We start from the raw sequence: 18,109 nt of genomic DNA, 5'->3' as shown, positions 1-18,109 counted from the left end.
CACTAAGGAGCAGTGAGCTGGCCGGAACCGGTTTGGCTCAGTGGATAGAGCGTCGGCCTGCGGACTGAAGGGTCCCAGGTTCGATTCCGGTCAAGGGCATGTACCTGGGTTGCGGGCACATCCCCAGTAGGAGATGTGCAGGAGGCAGCTGATCGATGTTTCTCTCTCATCGATGTTTCTAGCTCTCTATCTCTCTCCCTTCCTCTCTGTAAAAAATCAATAAAATATATTAAAAAAAAAAAAAAAAAAAAAGGAGCAGTGAGCTGAGTGGTAAGGAGCAGCAAGCAGGTGGGTTGTAAAGAGCAAGTGGTCCTGGACTGTGAGAGAGATGTCCGCCTGCCAGCTTAGGCCCACTCCCCCAGGGGAGGGAACAGGCCAGGTTGAGGGACTCCCCTCCTCCCACCCAGTGCATGAATTTTGTGCACTGGGCCTCTAGTGGGGTTTATAACGTGTACAAGTAAAATGTATGACAACAGTAGCACAAAAGCTGACAGGGAAAAAATGGAACAACACAGGTTTGAACTGTGTAGGCCCACTTATAGACATATTTTTTTAAATAAACACCTGTACTGTTTTTGATCCCAGTTGGAAATCTGAGGGCTGGCTGTATGCATTGATCTATACCTTTTTATATATGGGACTTAAGTATCTGCTGTTTTTGGTACCTGGGGGGATGCTGGAACCAATCCCATAAGAACAAATAAATTCTGGGGGAGTCAAAAGTTATATGTGGATTTTTGACTGTGCAGTGGTTTGGCACCCGTAGCCCCTATGTTCTTCAAGGGTCAATCGTCTATTGTTATAAGGTTCTTACACCAACTATAACCTGAAGGTAGACTGTGATAAGTTTAAAATGTATACTATAGATTAAGGACTTGGGACAGCAGCTAGCTGATAGAAGAAGCTTTGCCTACCCTCCTATCCTAGCCTTCTTTTAAATTATCACTGCTGACAATCTGCAGTTCCATCCATGCTGTTGCAAAGGAAAAACTTCCTGAATAATCAACAGAAGACTCACAGGAGAGAACCCTGATGCCTGAGGACTGAAAGTGGAGATGGCATAGAGACTGGTGGGAGGAGCAGAGGTGCAAAAGGGCTGGCCAGGTACCCACAGACAGCAGCTGAGTCCCGGAGAGATATCTCAGCTGTGTGTGTGTGGGGGGGGGGGGGGGAGCCACTGAGAACTCTGGGACCTAATCCCCAAGCTGGGCCCCCCAGCACAGAGCACCAGAACTGAAGAGGGTACCCATAATATCTGGCTATGAAAAGCAGTGGAGTGCTTTCTGCCAGGGAGAGAGCTGGGAATTCAGGCACCCTCTTAAAGGGCCAATGCACAAAATTCCCTGTGGAGCCACCCACCTTGTGCTCCGGCAGAGGGAGGGTGAAGTGGACTGGAGCTATATGAGCAGAACTCAGGACTAGGAACTGGGGGTATAGAACTCAGAAGGCAGACACCCCTGGTTTCCTGTGCTGAATCATCCCTCATGCAGCAGAGGACATCTTTGCCAAATAGACATTTGCCTTGCCTGGGGGAAGACAATGACATACCCTATTGGAAAACAATTTTCCCTGAGGCACTTCAGAGACTATAAATAACAACTAGCCTCCAGGCAGGAGCAACTGCCCCACCCTGTTGGAAAAAAGTCTCCACACCTGAGGATGATTGCCTGGGGCAATTCATATCTGAATCCTATCAGTCTGTAGGCAGAAGCGATCTCTGGAAGCTTTGAGTCTTTGCCTGATCTAATCAGTCAGAAACAGCATTTAGCACTGCCCTAAACAAGAGATTGAGGGGGCGTAAAGCAAGTATGTCAAACTCATGGCCTGTGGTTTGCATGTGGCCCACAATGAATATTTTTGCAGCCCAGCCAATGTAACGGTATATAAGAAACATTTTAATAAAAATTTCGCAACTTAATTTTTACAATATCCTGTTATACATTATCTATCTATCTATCTATCTATCTATCTATCTATCTATCTATCTATCTATCTATCTGAAAGCCAAGCGTCCGAACAGCAGAACGACCAGAATGACCGGTGGCTATGACACACATTGCAGTGACCAACCAGCCTGATGATCGGGGCTGGGCCCGGCCAGCCAACTGCCTGCAGCCCTTCCATCCTGCCAGTCCCGCCCACGACCATCTCTCCCACCCCACTCCCGATCACTGAAGTGTGACCTTCAGTGATTCTAAGTAAGTAAACACTCTCCAGCCTTCATAGACCAGGAACCTGAATGACAAGTGATCAGGAGGAACACTGCTCACGGTCAGCACCGTCAGTCAGGTGTCCAGGAGAGGTGCCCAGCACAACCACCATCTTCCTGCATTCTCTCCACTGCTTCCTACCAAAGAGGGCAGCCACATCACACCATGGCCTCTCTTTACAGGGCTTGTCAGCAGGGAACTAATCCGCATGACCTGTCTAGGGGGAGGCTTAGAAACAGAAGCTGTAAGTGTCCCTGACATTGAAGCGCCTTTGAAGCTTCAACTCATCCAAAAGCCAACAGCAAACGTGTATGCATCCTGCAAAGATCTTTGACAGAAATAACTCCACCCACCGACCCAGCCCCGTTCGTTCCCCCCCCCCCACTTCAATCGGGGGCGGGGAGCCGGACACCACCCATGCATGAATTCATTTTGTACTCCAGGCCTCTAGTTATTAATATTGAACTACTACATTCGCTAATGACTGATTACTATAATCGTGTTGCATTCATTTCCCTTATGCGCCTTATGGCAGGTGCACCATTTCTCTCCCCTAAATCTAGCAGCGAATACTTTAGCAGCTGATTGCCACGTCATTAGTCTTGTACTGACTTGTCTGGTGTGCGCAACAGGAAATATTTCGCTTTCGGAGAACAAGAAAAATAGGTTTATTTGCGTTATGCTTATTAATTTGTGCAGTTATTCAGTGCTGGTAAGTTAATGTTCAAGAAAAAATATCAATTTTTATTAAAGTGTTATTTTATGTTAACGATGACTCATTTATTTAAGCCCTTTGTATTCAGCATGTCTCTATCTAAATAAACCTACATATCCATGAAAACTGAAGCTTTTGGGGTTTTTTTGCAGCCCACATAAACTTATACCTTGCTTATTTGGCCCGTTAGCCTTTGAGTTTGACATGCTTGGCATAGACGATCTACCTTATACATAGTCACAAACCCAGACAGACAGCCAAAATAAGGAGATAAAAAAACAACCCCTAAATGACAGAATAAGAGAATTCTCTAGAAGAAGAGATAAATGAAGCAGAGATAAGAAATTTCTCTGAAACAGAGTTCAGAGTAATGATGGTAAAGATGCCCACCAGCATGAAAAAAGATATAGTAATCATGAAAAAAGAATAATCTGAGATAAAGAATGACATAACACAAAGAACACAAGGAAAGGAATGCACAGCAGATTAGGGGACGCTGAGGATTGAATCAGAAAATTAGAAAACAGGGTAGAAAAATATCACTCAATTAGAGAACCAAAGAGAAAAAAACAATTAAAAAACAGGAAGACAGCTTAAGGGAGCTGTGGGAAACATAACATTAGAATAGCAGGTGTGCCAGAAGAGGCAGAAAAGAAGAGATACAGAATGTGTGTGAAGAAATAATGGCAGAAAATTTCCCTAACCTGGTAAAGGAAAAAGTCACACAAGTTCAGGAGGCAGAGAGAACCCCAAGCAAGAAGAACCCAAACAAGCCCATGCCCAGACACTTCATAATTAAAATGCCAAAAATTAAAGACAAAGAGAAATCTTAAAGGCAGCAAGAGAAAAGAAAACTGTTACCTACAAAGGAGCTCCCATAAGGCTGACACCTGATTTCTCATCAGAAACTCTACAGGCCAGAAGGGAATGGCATAAGTACTCAAGGTAATGGAAAGCAAGGATCTGAGACCAAGATTACTATATCCAGCAAGGCTATCATTCAAAATAGAAGGTCAAATAAAGAGCTTCCAAGACAAAAAAAAAGGGGGGGGGGGCTTATACTGGTGTTACAAGAAATGCTAAAGGGACTGCTGTAATGAGAAGAAGAAACAGAGAGAGAAACCTAGCCATACAGAATTAAAATGGCAATGAATAAGTACCTATCAGTAAAACTCTCAATGTTACTGGATTAAATGCTCCAATCAAAAGGCATAGGGTAGCTAAATGAATATAAAAACATGACCCAACTATATGCTGTCTACAAGAGACCCACCTCAGAACAAAAGACACACACGGGATGAGAGTAAAAGGGATGAAAAATTTTTTCCATGCAAATGGAAAAGAAGAAAAAGCTGGAGTGGCAATACTCATATCCAACAAAATAGACTTCAAAATGAAGGCAATCACAAGAGACAACAAAAGTCACTACATAATACTAAAAGGATGATCCAATAAGAGGATATAACCTTGATAATCCTGCACCCAATATAGAAGCACCTAAATATATTTAAAAAAACTTCTAGAGAACTTTATGGGTGAGATCGACAACAATACTGTCATAGTAGGGGACTTTAACACCCCACTGACTTCACTGGATAGATCTTCCAAGCAAAAACCTAACAAGGAAACAGTGACTCTAAAGGACACACTGGATCAGATGGATGGAATAGACATTTATAGAATATTTCACCCCAAAGCTGCAGGATATACATTCTTCTCAAGTGCACATGGATCATTCACAAAAATAGACCACATGTTAGGACACAAAACAAGTCTCTACTTGTTCAAGAAGACTGAAATCCTATCAAGCATTTTCTCAGATCACAGTGGAATAAAATTAGAAATTAACTACAGAAAAAAAACACCCAAAAACATTCAAACACATGGAGGCGAAATAGCATGTTATTAAACAATGAATGGGTAACCAACGAGATCAAGAAAGAAATCAAAAACTTCACGGAAACAAATGAAAATGAACACAAAACAATCCAAAATTTCTGGGACACAGCAAAAGCAGTCTTGAGAGGGAAGTTCATATACAAACTTATCATAGCACTACAGACCTACCTCAAAACACAAGAAAAAACAACTATTTAACCCTAACTATTTAACTTAAACAATAAACTATTTCACTTAAAGAATTAGAAAGAGAAAAGAAGAAAAGCCCAGAGTAAGTAGAAGAAAGGAAATAATAAAGATTAGAGCAGAAATAAATGACACAGGGGCTAAAAAAACAATACAAAAAAATCAATGAAACCAACAACTGGTTCTTTGAAAGGATAAACAAAACTGATAAACCATTAGCCAGACTCATCAAGAAACAAAGAGAGAGGACCCAAGTAAATAAAATCACAAACAAAAATGGAGAAATAACCACTGACACCACAGAAATGCAAAGGATTATAAGAAAATACTATGAAGAACTATATGCCAACAACCTGGACAATGTGGATGAAATGGAAAAATTCCTAGAAAAATACAATCTCCCAAAACTGAATCAGGAGGAATCAGAAAACCTGATTAGGCCAATAACAACTGATGAAATAGAAGCAGTAATCAAAAAACTCCCAGCAAACAAAAGCTCAGGTCCAGACGGCTTCACAGGGGAGTTTTATCCAACATTCAAAGAAGAACTAACACCTATACCCCTCAAACTATTTCAAAAAATCCAAGAGGAAGGAACACTTTCAAACTCTTTATATGAGGCCAGCATTATCCTAATTCCAAAACCAAAGAAAGACCATTATAAGACAATATCCCTGATGAACATAGATACTAAAATCCTCAATAACCTATTAGCGAATCACATCCAGCAATATATTAAAAAGATCATATACCATGACCAAGTGGGATTTATTCCAGGGATGCAAGGCTGGTATAATATTTGCAAATCAATAAACGTGATACATCACATAAACAAATTGAAAGACAAAAATCATATGATCACATCGAAAGACGCAGAAAAAGCATTCGCCAAAATCCAACATCCATTTTGATAAAAACTCTCAACATGATAAAGGCCATATATGACAAGCCTATGGACAAAAACTAACAGCATTTCCCATAAGAACAGGAATAAGACAGGCATGTCCGTTTTCACCACTCTATTCAACAGAGTACAGGAAGTTCTAACCACAGCGATCAGACAAGAAGAAGAAACAAAAGGCATCCAAATTGGAAAGGAGGAAGTAAAACTCTCGTTATTCGCAGATGACATGATATTGTACATAGAAAACCCTAAAGACTCCAACAAAAAACGACTAGATTTAATAAATAAACTTGGCAATGTAGCAGGATACAAAATCAACACCCAAAAATCAATGGTTTTTTAATACACCAATAATAAATTCTCACAAAGAGAAACTAAATGAACAATCCCATTGCAACAAAAGAAATTAAGATACTTAGGAATAAACTTAACCAAGGAGGCAAAAGATCTGTATTCGGAAAACTACAGGACATTGAAAAAAGAGATAGAAGAAGATATAAACAAGTGGAATAATATTCCGTGTGCATGGATTGGTAGAATCAACATTATTAAAATGTCCATACTACCCAAGGCACTCTACAGATTCAATGCAATCCCTATTAAAATACCAATGGCATATTTCACAGATCTAGAACAAATACTCCAAAAATTTATATGGAATCAAAAAGACCCCAAATAGCTGCAGCAATTTTGAGAAAGAAAAACAAAATTGGAGGAATCACAATACCAGATCTCAAGTTATACTACAAAGCCACCATAATCAAAACAGCCTGGTACTGGCACAAGAACAGGTATCAATCAATGGAAAAGAACAGAGAACCCCAAAATTGACCCAAGCCATTTCACTTAATTAACATTGAACAAAGGAGGCAAGAGCATACAATGGAGTTAAGAGAGTCTCTTCAATAAATGGTGCTGGGAAAATTGGACAGATACATGCAAAAAAATGAAACTAGACCATCAACTTATACCATACACAAGAATAAACTTAAAATGGATAAAGGACTTAAATGTAAGTTGTCAAACTATAAAAATCCTAGAAGAAACCACAGGCAGCAAAATCTCAGACATCTCTCATAGCAATATGTTTACAGATATACTAGTGGCCCGGTGCACAAAATTTGTGCACGGGGGTGTGTGGGGGGGGGTTCCCTCAGCCCAGCCTGCACCTTCTCTAATCCGGGACCCCTCGGACATCCCTCTCAAATCCGGAACCACTGGCTCCTAACTGCTCACCTGACTGCCTGCCTGATTGCCCCTAATTATCCCCCATGTTGGCCTGGTCACCCCCAACTTCTCCCCCCCACCGGCCTGGTTGCCCCTTATTGCCCCTACCCCCTGCCTGCCTGGTTGCCCCCAACTGCCCGCCTGCAGGCCTGGTCACCCCACGCAGCCTGCTGCTCAGTCGTTTGGTCACCCCTCACTAACCCCCCTGCCAATTTGGTTACCCCACACAGCCTGCTGTTGGGTTGTTTGGTCGCCCCTCACTGCCCCTCCCCTGCCGGCCTGGTCGCCCCACACAGCCTGCTGCTCAGTCGTTTGGTCGCCCCTCACTGCCCTCCCCTGCCTGCACGGTCACCCACAACTGCCCCCCCTGCTGGCCTGGTCGCCCCACGCAGCATGCTGCTCAGTCATTTGGTCGCCCCTCACTAACCCCCCTGCCGGCCTGGTCGCCCCACGCAGCCTGTTCAGTCCTCCGTTCGGTTGCGATGGTCGCTTAGGCTTTTATTATTATAGATCTCCTGAGACAAAGGAAACTAAGGAGAAAACAAATGGGACGACATCAAAATAAAAAGCTTCTGCACAGCAAAAGAAACCATCAACAAATGAAAAGAGAATCCATGCTATGGGAGAACATATTTGATGATGATACATCTGATAAAGGGTTAATATCCAAAATATATAAGGAACTCATACAACTCAACAAAAGGAAGACAAACAATCCAGTTTAAAAAAAAAAAAAAAATGGCAAAGGACCTAAATAAACACTTCTCCAAAGAGGACGTACAGATGGCCGAGAGACATGACAAAATGCTCAAAGTCACTGATCATCAGAGAGATGCAAATTAAAATACAATGAGGTATCACCTCACACCTGTCAGAATGGCTACCATCAACAAATTAACAAAGGATAAGTGCTGGCAAGGATGTGGAGAAAAGGGAACCCTCGTACACTGCTGGTGGGAATGTAGACTGATGCAGCCATTATGGAACACTGTATGGTGTTTCCTCAGAAAATTAAATATGGAACTCCCATTTGACCCAGTGATCTGACTTCTAGGAATGTATATCCTAAGAAACCCGAAGCACCAATCAGAAAGAATACACACACCCCTATGTTCATAGCAGCACAATTCACAATAGCTAAGATCTGAAAACAGCCCAGTGCCCATGAGTAGACGAGTGGATAAAGGCTGTGGAACATTTATACCATGGAACACTCTGCAGCTGTAAAAAAGAAGGATCTCTTACCCTGTGAGACAGCATGGAGGGACCTGGAGAGTATCATGCTAAGTGAAATAAGCCAGTGAGAGAAAGACAAGTGTCACATGATCACACTCATATGTGGAATCCAAATAACAAAATAAACTGATGAACAGAGTGGATTCAGAGACATGGAAGCATGGAACAGAGTGCGGAATCTCAGAGGGAAGGCAGTGGAGCATGGGTGGGTGGGAGATAATCAACCAAAGACCTTGTATGCATATATGCATGGCCCATGGAAACAGACAATAGGGTGCTGAAAGCCTGGGGCGGGGATGGGGGGTGGCGGGGGCGGGCTGAAGGGGGCGTCAATGAGAGGAAAAAGGGGACATATATAAAAATTTCAACAATAAAGAATTATTAAAAATAATAATAATAAAATGGCCCTAGCTGGTTTGGCTCAGTGGATAGAGCGTCGGCCTGCAGACTGAAGGGTCCCGGGTTCGATTCCAGTCAGGGGCACATGCCTGGGTTATGGGCTCAATCCCCAGTAGGGGGTGTGCAGGAGGCAGCTGATCAATAATTCTCTCTCATCATTGATGTTTCTCTCTCTCTCTCCCTCTCCCTTCCTCTCTGAAACCAATAAAAAAATATAAATAATAATAAAATGTATACTATAAACCATAAAACAACTATCCAAGTAATACAATGGAGTTATAGCAAGTAGGCCAACTAAATAGGTAAGAATGCAGATAAAGGGTAACAAAGGGGAACAAAGAAGAGACAGGCCAAATAGAAAATAAATAGCAATATGGTCAATTAAAAAATAATCATAACGCCCAGCCTGTGGCTCAGTGGTTGACCCTTGACCCCATGCACCACGAGGTTGTGGGCTCCATCTCCCAGAGGGACATGCAAGAGGCAGCCAATACTATGTATATTCTCAGCCAGGTTAGCACTCTTGATTCTTGGTACAAATTAGTCCCTCACTATAGTTCACAGTCTAGTTTTAATTGTTAACATTCTAAAACTGTATCTTAAGGCTTCTTCAAGCAAAATAATCCCTACTGGAATTATTTTCATATGAAAATTATTTTATAACAAACTAAAAGTTAAGGTATTTGGTTGTGTGTCAACAGATGGCTAAGTTATTTGGATAATGTGTGGCCCTGATGTTTTCTTGGGAGCGACTGTGAGCCCTAAAACTAGGACAGTGCCAGAACATGACGAGGTGCTGGGAATGAGGGCGTGCAGCGTGAGCCATGGTTACGGTCCAGACTCTTAGACATCTGACTCAGAATACTGCCTCTTCGTTAAAAATCCTAACTAGACACACAAACTGACTGTTCAGACATGAGGACAGTGGTAATCAATCAGAAGTTCATCAGTACCCTTGCTGTTATGGCCTAGTGGACAGAGCATCGGCCTGCGGGCTGAGGGGTCCCAGGTTAGATTCATGCCTGGGTTGCGGGCTCGATCCCCGGGAGGGAGCAGGCAGGAGGCAACCAATCATTGATTCTCTCTCATCATTGATGTTTCTATCTCTCTCTCCCTCTCCCTTCATCTCTGAAGTCAATAAATTTTTTTAAAAAGTTCATCAGTACCACTCATTTATTATTTTCTACAAAATAACTGACCATGACTAAGTCATATACACATTGTTTTGTTGAGAAATTTTCAATATGAGGTTTGAAAGTATTTCTATATCAAAGTCATAATTATATGATAATTTATACTTCTATTTCACACTGGTCGCCCCTCACTAACCCCCCTGAGAACTGGAGAAGGAAAGAAGGCCCAGTGTAAAAATTAGGAATATATTTACAAAACCCCAAAAGAAAACCTCTCCAAAAGGACAGAAATGAAACAGGACTCTTTCATCAAAGAACAAAAGCAAATAATGCACTTGCTCTCCTGTATGAGACCCTGATGAGAAATACGGGCACAGGACACAAATAACAGGCTGGTTCAAAAGGGTACGAGTTTTTGTGTTCATACCACAAACACATTTTTTAAACCTGCATTTGGAACCTGCACCACTAACAAGTCACAGAAAGAACCTCAGAATGAAGTAAATAATTTTAAAATAGAAAATAGGAAAAGTACTACAAAGTCTTTTGGTTACAGTTGAGAAAAATTTTCTGGTTCAAGGAGATTTCAAATAAAGAATGCAAAAAATGTCAATCCTTCTGTTGTTTCTTGATTGAGCATAATAAAAAACATGTCAGCCCGGCTGGTGCAGCTCAGTGGTTGAGCATCAACCCATGAATTAGAAGGTCATGGTTAGATTCCCAGTCAGGGCACATGGCGGGGTTGCGGGCTCGATCCCCAGTAGGAGGCAGCGGATCAAGGATTCTCACTCATCATTGATATTTCTCTCTTTCTCTTTCCCTTCCTCTCTGAAATCAATTAAAAAAATATTTTTTTAAAAAAGAACATGTCAGCAACCAGACAAAATCTGTTCTTACAAAATGCTCTGCTACCTTTAAAATATTTTATTATAGAAAACTCCAGCATCCATAGTTCATTTACTAGGCCTGATCATGTTCTAATTTCGCCTGTCAACCATCTCCTCTAATCACCTTGAGACCCCTTTGTTTACTGAATATCTGGCCACCAAATCCCCCAGATGTTGCATTCTTCAAAACTGAAGTCTGACCATGCAGCCAGCCAGTCTGGTCACCAACTCCAGGAGTGTCATTACTCGCAAAGGGTTTAAAGAGTTCGAATAAATAATGTTAAGCACAGATGTCTTGTGTTTCCTATAAGTGACAAAATGATCATCTATATTAATTATATTTGACTGAAAATAAAAGGTCAAAATTTTTTTCACAGACCTTGTGGCAAATGATATGCTTATAAAATCTACTTAGTGGTCACTTTTAAATTAGCATAATTGGCACTAATTTTTCAATTAGTGCAGTTTTCCATATTCAAATATAAGAAGCTATTCCAAAGGAATTTCTTAATAAAAGTGTCATGTCACACCAGACATGTAAGTCTAAAGCTACAGTTTATGCCTACCACACAGTAACAGTAGCAGTTGGCAAATTTAAAAGAAAAAACCTCCCAGAACATCAAATTAATTTTTTATACAGGATTCAATATATTTTCAATTTATAATTGAATTTATAATCATCACTTAAAACTATTAAACTAAGAGAAGAGCTGCAAGTAATGGAGGTGATGAGGCTCCTTGTTGCTTCGCGTCTCATTTAACTGTGAGTGGCGGGCTGCTGCGGGCTGAGTTCCTGGGGTCAGGCTCTCCCTGTGGGAGGCATGAGACAGAGGAGACGCCACAGCCTGGAATCCGTGCTTAAGCACACCCTCTATTCTGGTCTGATAAGCTTTTCAGCCAGTAAATCAAAGTCCCGTTATACTGTAGGATAATAGTCATGACAATTCCCTATATTTTATCTTCTTAAAATCAAAGACTCACTTCTAAAGAGTTAACCGAGGAATTACAAAGTAACTCCCAAGTTTGCATTTCCCATAATACTAAATAAAGCTTATTCTTTTTGTCTAGAAATTTGCTTTTTTAACGCTGTGAAAAGCCTCTGTGACTCTGTTCAGTGCACTTACTCCTTTTCATCTATTCAGTGCCACTGGCATAACAGGTAGTGCGTGCGTGCTGTGCCGGGCGGAGCACGTGACCACTGCGCCCTAATGCACGCCATTAATCCTGTTTGGACAGCTGGGTCCGGGCATTTGTTAGCTGCCTTTTAATTGTTCCATCTTTCCTTTTCTCCTTTTTATTTATCTCTATGGCAAACTACTCAGGAATTTAATGTGTTGATCTTTAAAAAAGCAAATTTTGCCACTCGTTTTCTTTGTATTGAAACTATACTCAGCATGTAATTTTCTTCCGTAAACAAGTATATACTAGTACTGCTATGAACAATTTTAAATAACAGAGCACAGTAGGTTTCATAAGTGACCAAATGGTAGGGTAGCTGTAGTAACACAGAAATTATTTGTTGGACTGTCATGATACATATGACATTTAGCTACAAATCAAGTAACGAAAGTGCAGATTTTTGGCATTTTCAAGATTAGCACACCATAAGCAGATGTCAAAACAATAACAAGCCCTGTAAGCAAACACAAAAGAGTGAGGCGTGAGCGAGCTCTGTCAGTTTGTGGAGAGCGGTCCCTCTCTACTCATTGGAGATTTCACTCTTTATTAAAAGATGAAATTCCTGTGAGAATTAGAGACGAGGATAACGCCTGCTTTTTGGCACCGCCCGAATCCCTGATGGGTGGGTCTTGAATAAATGATGATGCGATACACCAGTTGAAACAACAGCAGCTCGGACTTGTCATTTTTGTTGTGAGCAAGTTGCTGAGGTTGAATGGTGGGATTTTTCCTAATCGTTGGTGAACACTCTCAGGTCAAACCCTAAGTCTGGAAAACGGAGCTCCTACTGAACACGCGGAGTAATAGTTAAGCCCAGCCCTGAGCATTCTGAGCCCACAGGGCTTTACAGGCGGGGAGGGGCCACAGGAAGCTTCCCAGCCACTAGAATGTGGGACGCTTTCCTTTTAGAGAATCAAAATTCTGTAAACAGGAAAACTTCGTGGATGACAGGCACGTGAGATCCTTAAACTAAAGGCTGCCCTTTAAGTCCCCGTGGTTCTCCGAGACCTCACTGCCTTTACGCCCACTTCATGACATAGAGCAGCTTAAAATTAGTCTGACAGATTTTCAATTTTTTAAAATACAATTATGTTTTAAAACATTTCATATTAAGAAAAATTAGTTTAATATTTTCTAAACATTAAACATTTTTAAAAGTAAAAATCAGTTTCCTCACTAGAGACTCAAAAGCCTAACTAGTCAGTGAACAAAAAAGTCCACTGTTTGAGAAGACATATTATTAGGATTTAAAAGAATCAGTGGCCTTCGTTTGATAGAAGCGTGTTCTGGTGTAGCCCTAAATCACGAAGTGCAGGAGTATAGGCGTGAAGTAGGAAGTGGTGTATCTCGAAGGATGATCTTTGGAAACTGGAGGGAAGGAGTGGAGTGGAGTGGAACATCCCGCTTGGACTCACCCAGGGTTCTGGACATCACAGGCAGAGCGGAGCTCAGGACCAGCAGCGACACGCAGTTCCCAATGATCTGCCAGGAGACACAAGAGCAGCAGGCGGTCTCGCACCGGGATGATAAGCGGAGCCCATCCCCTCTGGGAAGCTGTTCACTCCAGGTGCCTACTGCACCTTGCTAACTTCTTAATCATACTCTTCACAATAGAATTGAAAAATAAGAAGAAACTGCCTATAGACATTTAATGTGCTACCTGTATGTTCTAGAAAATATTGGTAGTGCCTGGCACAAATATAAAGCTACAGAACACTTAAGTTACTTTCCACCTCAGACAATGCATTTTACATCATTGACAGATGTTGCCAATTTCAAAACAGCTTGCTTGTCAAGTGAAAAAGAATTAATGCCTAGCCCAGCCAGCCAGGCTCAGTGGTTGAGCATCAACCTATGAACCAGGAGGTCATGGTTCGATTCCTGGTCAGGACACATACTCTGATTGCAGGCTCGATTCCCAGTATGGGGTGTGCAGGGGCCAGGGATCAATGATTCTGTCTCACCATTGATGTTTCTATCTCTCTCTCCCTCTCTCTTCCTCTCTGAAATCAAGAAAAATATATTTCTTTAAATAATTAATGCATTTAATATCTGACTCTGTTTTTAAAGCCAACTACTGCTCATAATTTATATAAGATCTACTTCTAACATGTTGACGTTATAAGATTTTAATATCAAAAAGCTCAAAATCCAAAACACATATATTCCAGTCATTCATTTTCAATGTACCCTATGCTTATCTATAATAATAAAAGCATAATATGCTAATTAGACCAGACATCCTTCCAGACGAAGCCAGGGCTGCGAGGGAAGCCCAGGTCCCAGGTGCCAGAGGGAAGCCGGTGCCAGCAGCTAGGGGAAGGAAGGCCTGCTCTTGCAAGAATTTCATGCATCGGGCCTCTAGTTCCTTCATCATAAATAAGAGCTGGAAATGCTGATCAGACCTGTGATCACTTAAGCTACGCTCAGAGTTGCAAAAACTCACAGTGTGTTAGGTACATCGAGAGATGAACAGAAAATAAGTTCCCTCTTAAAATAGGATAACAATATGGAATATTTAATAACATAAAAGAAGCCCACAGCTCCTGTAGTTGCCGCTCATTTCAGCCGGTGGGAACATTTTACAGAGCAGCAGCCATTGTGCCACAGCCTGCGCTATTCCCGTAGCCAAGGACATATTGTAGGAAGTCAAATCAGCCTCAGATTGCAAAATGTTTCTGAATAGGCCTCTTCCGTCTTGCTTTAATTATTCAAATTTGAAACACTTTGTCTCCACTACTTGTAGCAACAGAGGTTCTTCAGATCTCAAAGGAGCTCCCTGAAGTGCAGTCAGCACAGCCCAAGTGACTCATTAGCGGAGCATTTTCTTTGGAGGAAAAGCGTCTTTTCAGAGCCTCTGTGCCAGCTAACAAGCTAGGCTCCTCCGCATTTACAAGTGAATGGACGTCGTCCAAGCCACACAGGGCACCCTGGCAGCTCCCACCCGAAAACCTTCCAGTTTGTGTTTGCGCAATTTACAAATGCCTCTGCTGGGCCGACGTGCAGGGCGATTACTAAATAAAGCACACGGGTTGGCTTGGAAGGCAAAGGGGAGGCACCGTCACCCGAGACTACCTTACCTTTGTCATGGTCGTGTCATCCTTTTTGGGAATAAAGTCTCCAAAAAAGCGGAGGCTATAGAAACCGACGACAGAGGACACCATCAGATAGCTGTGAGAATCAAGGAAAACACCTCCAAAGAATGTGAGCTGCCTTCAGTTCTCAGTAGTCTCCAAGTCTGAAGGCCCAAAGGAAACTCAAAACAAAACCAAAAGCCACTTGGAGTGCCTGGGGAAGAATGCCTTGTTTTTTCTCGGGGCAAGTGTCTTAGTAAATTACCACTGTCCCAGAAAACTGGACAGAAAACTTGTTAACAGACAGAGCTTCAGTGAAAGAAAGGATACAAAATCAAAATGATTTCAAGTGCCGCTCCCACAAAACCAAAAGCTGAGAGCGAGGCATTTCCTATCCCAGGCCCCTGGGGGGAAAAACACTTTTCAGAATTCAATGACACTATTATATTTGGTTTCCCTAAAATTGTTGTTTCACAAATATAGGACAGCTGAAATTAGGAACTTGGTCTAATAAAACTTGACATTAGACAGAGTTCATCAACTAACTCAACCACATGTTAACAATTTTAACAGGCTCAAAATATTTCTGATTTATTTTAAATTTAAGTTACTTATCAAAATAATATGAGCATTTTGTGAATTCTTCAATATGCTTGGAAGAAATCCTTTAAAAATATATCTGTTAGGACTACAGGGTGTGGACGAAAAGGGGCCACATGCTAACCTGACTAGCTCAGGGAAGGCCTGAGTGGAGGCCTTGCTAACTCAGGGACTTAAAGTAACCAGAAAGGATGGCCTGAAATTAAAACTTCTTTAAATTAAAAAATTTATAGTGGGTAGTCATGTCCTAGGCCAGTATCTTCCCTGACAAAGATCAACTTTCATCTTTACCAAGCCTATTGTCTTTTTGCATCTATGATAACATACCTGTGGAATGTCAGGGTAACTTGTAACTTCCCTTTTTCGGGACCCCTTAGGGCACAACCAATGCACCAGGATGGAGACCAAAAATTCCCTCATTGTTACTGTTATCAAGTTCATTGCTGACTGTCAACTATCCTGTACCCACCTATGCAAAAGAAGCATGTGTCTATCATTTCACTTTATGTGTTTTGGGAAATCGCAGGGGTCAGCACATCCGGAATGCAATGGATAAGCATCGCCCTGGGAAAACCAGCTTCCTGATCATGGTAGGTAAGTGTCTATCATTTTACTTTTCCCCAATCCCAGAGGTTCCCCGCTTTGCTTTCTCTCACCTCCCTGATCACCCGTGGATTTCAGGTAACCCACTTACATCTCCTCCTTGAGGTAACCTGCAAAACTAGGTGAAAACCCGCCATTCTCAGGAGCATGATCCCAATATGTTGAGATTCTGCTTCCCAGCAATTGTCAGCAGTTTGGCTCAAATAAACTCACAAAAACTCTTCAGAGGTCTGAATGTTTCTTACGCTAACAAGGGCAACACAACCCTTAATGGCCACTTCCCCCAACCGGAGACAAAGACCAGGAACATGATGCCGGACACCAGGAGTCAGACCATACAAGGAACTGAAATTGTCCTGAAGGCACCTGATCACTCACATGCATTCCACCTGCATTCCAAGCCCACGACTCAGCCCCCAAAACCACTGATGACAAGTGTCCTGCCAGTGACTATGTATAAGGATGACACTCAGCTCCTGGAGCTGCCATCATCACCCCAATGTCCCCTTGGCTCAGTGCTGTGCAGCCCTTTTCTTAAATAAATTCAATTTTCTTTAATCACCCTCAGAGGTGGCTATTTAGCCTTCCCGGACAGACCACCATGCTAACCTTCCATGCTAACCTTTCAATAACAGTACAATAGGGATAAAATATATAATTATCCGAACCCTGAGGCGACATATAAAAATTATACAATTAAAAAAATGTCAAAAGTAAGCTAAGCACAGAAAGAAGGTGAATGTGCATACCCTGTTTCTAACCCTTAGAAATGTCCTTTCCCCAAATCTTCCTTGGAAACTTGGGAGTTTTAAAAGATATAACTTAATAAACCCAGATTTTAACAAATGTAATGCTATAAATTTTTTCCTAAACATTGTACCTATTCTCAAAAACTATCTTTACCTAGGACTCAAAAAACAAACAGAGAAGTAGTTTTGTCAATGAGACCAAACAGGAGAAAAATTATTTCTTAATGAAGTGGGAACAATATTTCCATAGCTTATTAATTAAAGCAACTATATGAATATGAATGACTTATTTACAATCAGCTTCTATTACATCTAAGAGAAATACCAGGATAATAAAATGTATAGTCACACTAAGAAAACAAAAACAAGAAATAATAAATATTCTCTATACATTCTAACTTAGGCATAATAAGCATACTGACTGCAATGGGACTCGGGCAGGCCGCCCCAAAATAGGCCACGGCGGCATGTTGGTCATTTCAAATTAGTTGCTGGAGAGCCCGCCAGTACAAGAAGCACACTCTGGCCTCCTGTTCCCCTAACACAAGGAACAAAGCTCCCTGTGCCAGAGAGAGGGAGTTCAGGGCCGAGGTCGCTATACAAACAAACTTTGTTACTTCTTCAATTAAGTCCCTAACCCAAACACAAACTCTCCGTTTTGTGCGATCTTCATAAGTAACTGTTTCTTTGTCTAAGAATGGTATACATATTCCCTGCTTTGATCATTTCTTGAGATCTCATTCTATGGGGTCTCCTTATGTACTTATGTAATTAAATTTTATTTTCTCCTGTTTTTCTGTCTCTTTGTCAATTTAATTCTTAGACCAGACAAATGAACCTAGAAGGGTAGAAGAAAAAAATTTTCCTCCCCAACAACTGTAATAAAAAACATTTTGGAACTATTCCCTGTCTTCAGAGGCCTACACAGGTAGGATTAAGGTGACCTGATTTATTTACACAATCATGCAAGGAGCCTACCAGGTATAAGTCCCTCTCTACTATGACGTAAGATTTACTTAGTATATAGTATATAAGAATGGGTTAAAAAGTAGCTAGAAGTCAACACAGTAGGTGACTTCTTGCTCTTATCAATGGGATTGGGAGTAAA

The 18,109-nt window shown here is 41.5% G+C and overlaps 1 protein-coding gene across 9 annotated transcripts in view; it reads right to left on the bottom strand.

Moving 5' to 3' along the window:
* Positions 1–18,109, bottom strand: part of LMBR1 (limb development membrane protein 1) — a 127,884-nt gene that overhangs the window by 11,346 nt on the left and 98,429 nt on the right. For 6 of the 9 annotated variants that reach the window (XM_036356070.1, XM_036356067.1, XM_036356069.1 and 3 more), the window contains 3 exons: positions 15,380–15,453; positions 15,056–15,146; positions 13,391–13,457 (listed from right to left, as the gene is read on the bottom strand). In XM_036356070.1, the coding sequence (XP_036211963.1) occupies positions 13,391–13,457; positions 15,056–15,146; positions 15,380–15,453 (232 nt within the window). The remainder of the gene's footprint in view (positions 1–13,390; positions 13,458–15,055; positions 15,147–15,379; positions 15,454–18,109) is intronic. The other 3 variants (XM_036356064.1, XM_036356066.1, XM_036356068.1) reach the window with 1 other exon arrangement.

Source organism: Myotis myotis, unplaced genomic scaffold (assembly GCF_014108235.1).
Source record: "Myotis myotis isolate mMyoMyo1 unplaced genomic scaffold, mMyoMyo1.p scaffold_m19_p_25, whole genome shotgun sequence".
NCBI lineage: Eukaryota > Metazoa > Chordata > Mammalia > Chiroptera > Vespertilionidae > Myotis > Myotis myotis.
This window is presented reverse-complemented; position numbering and strand designations above follow the sequence as displayed.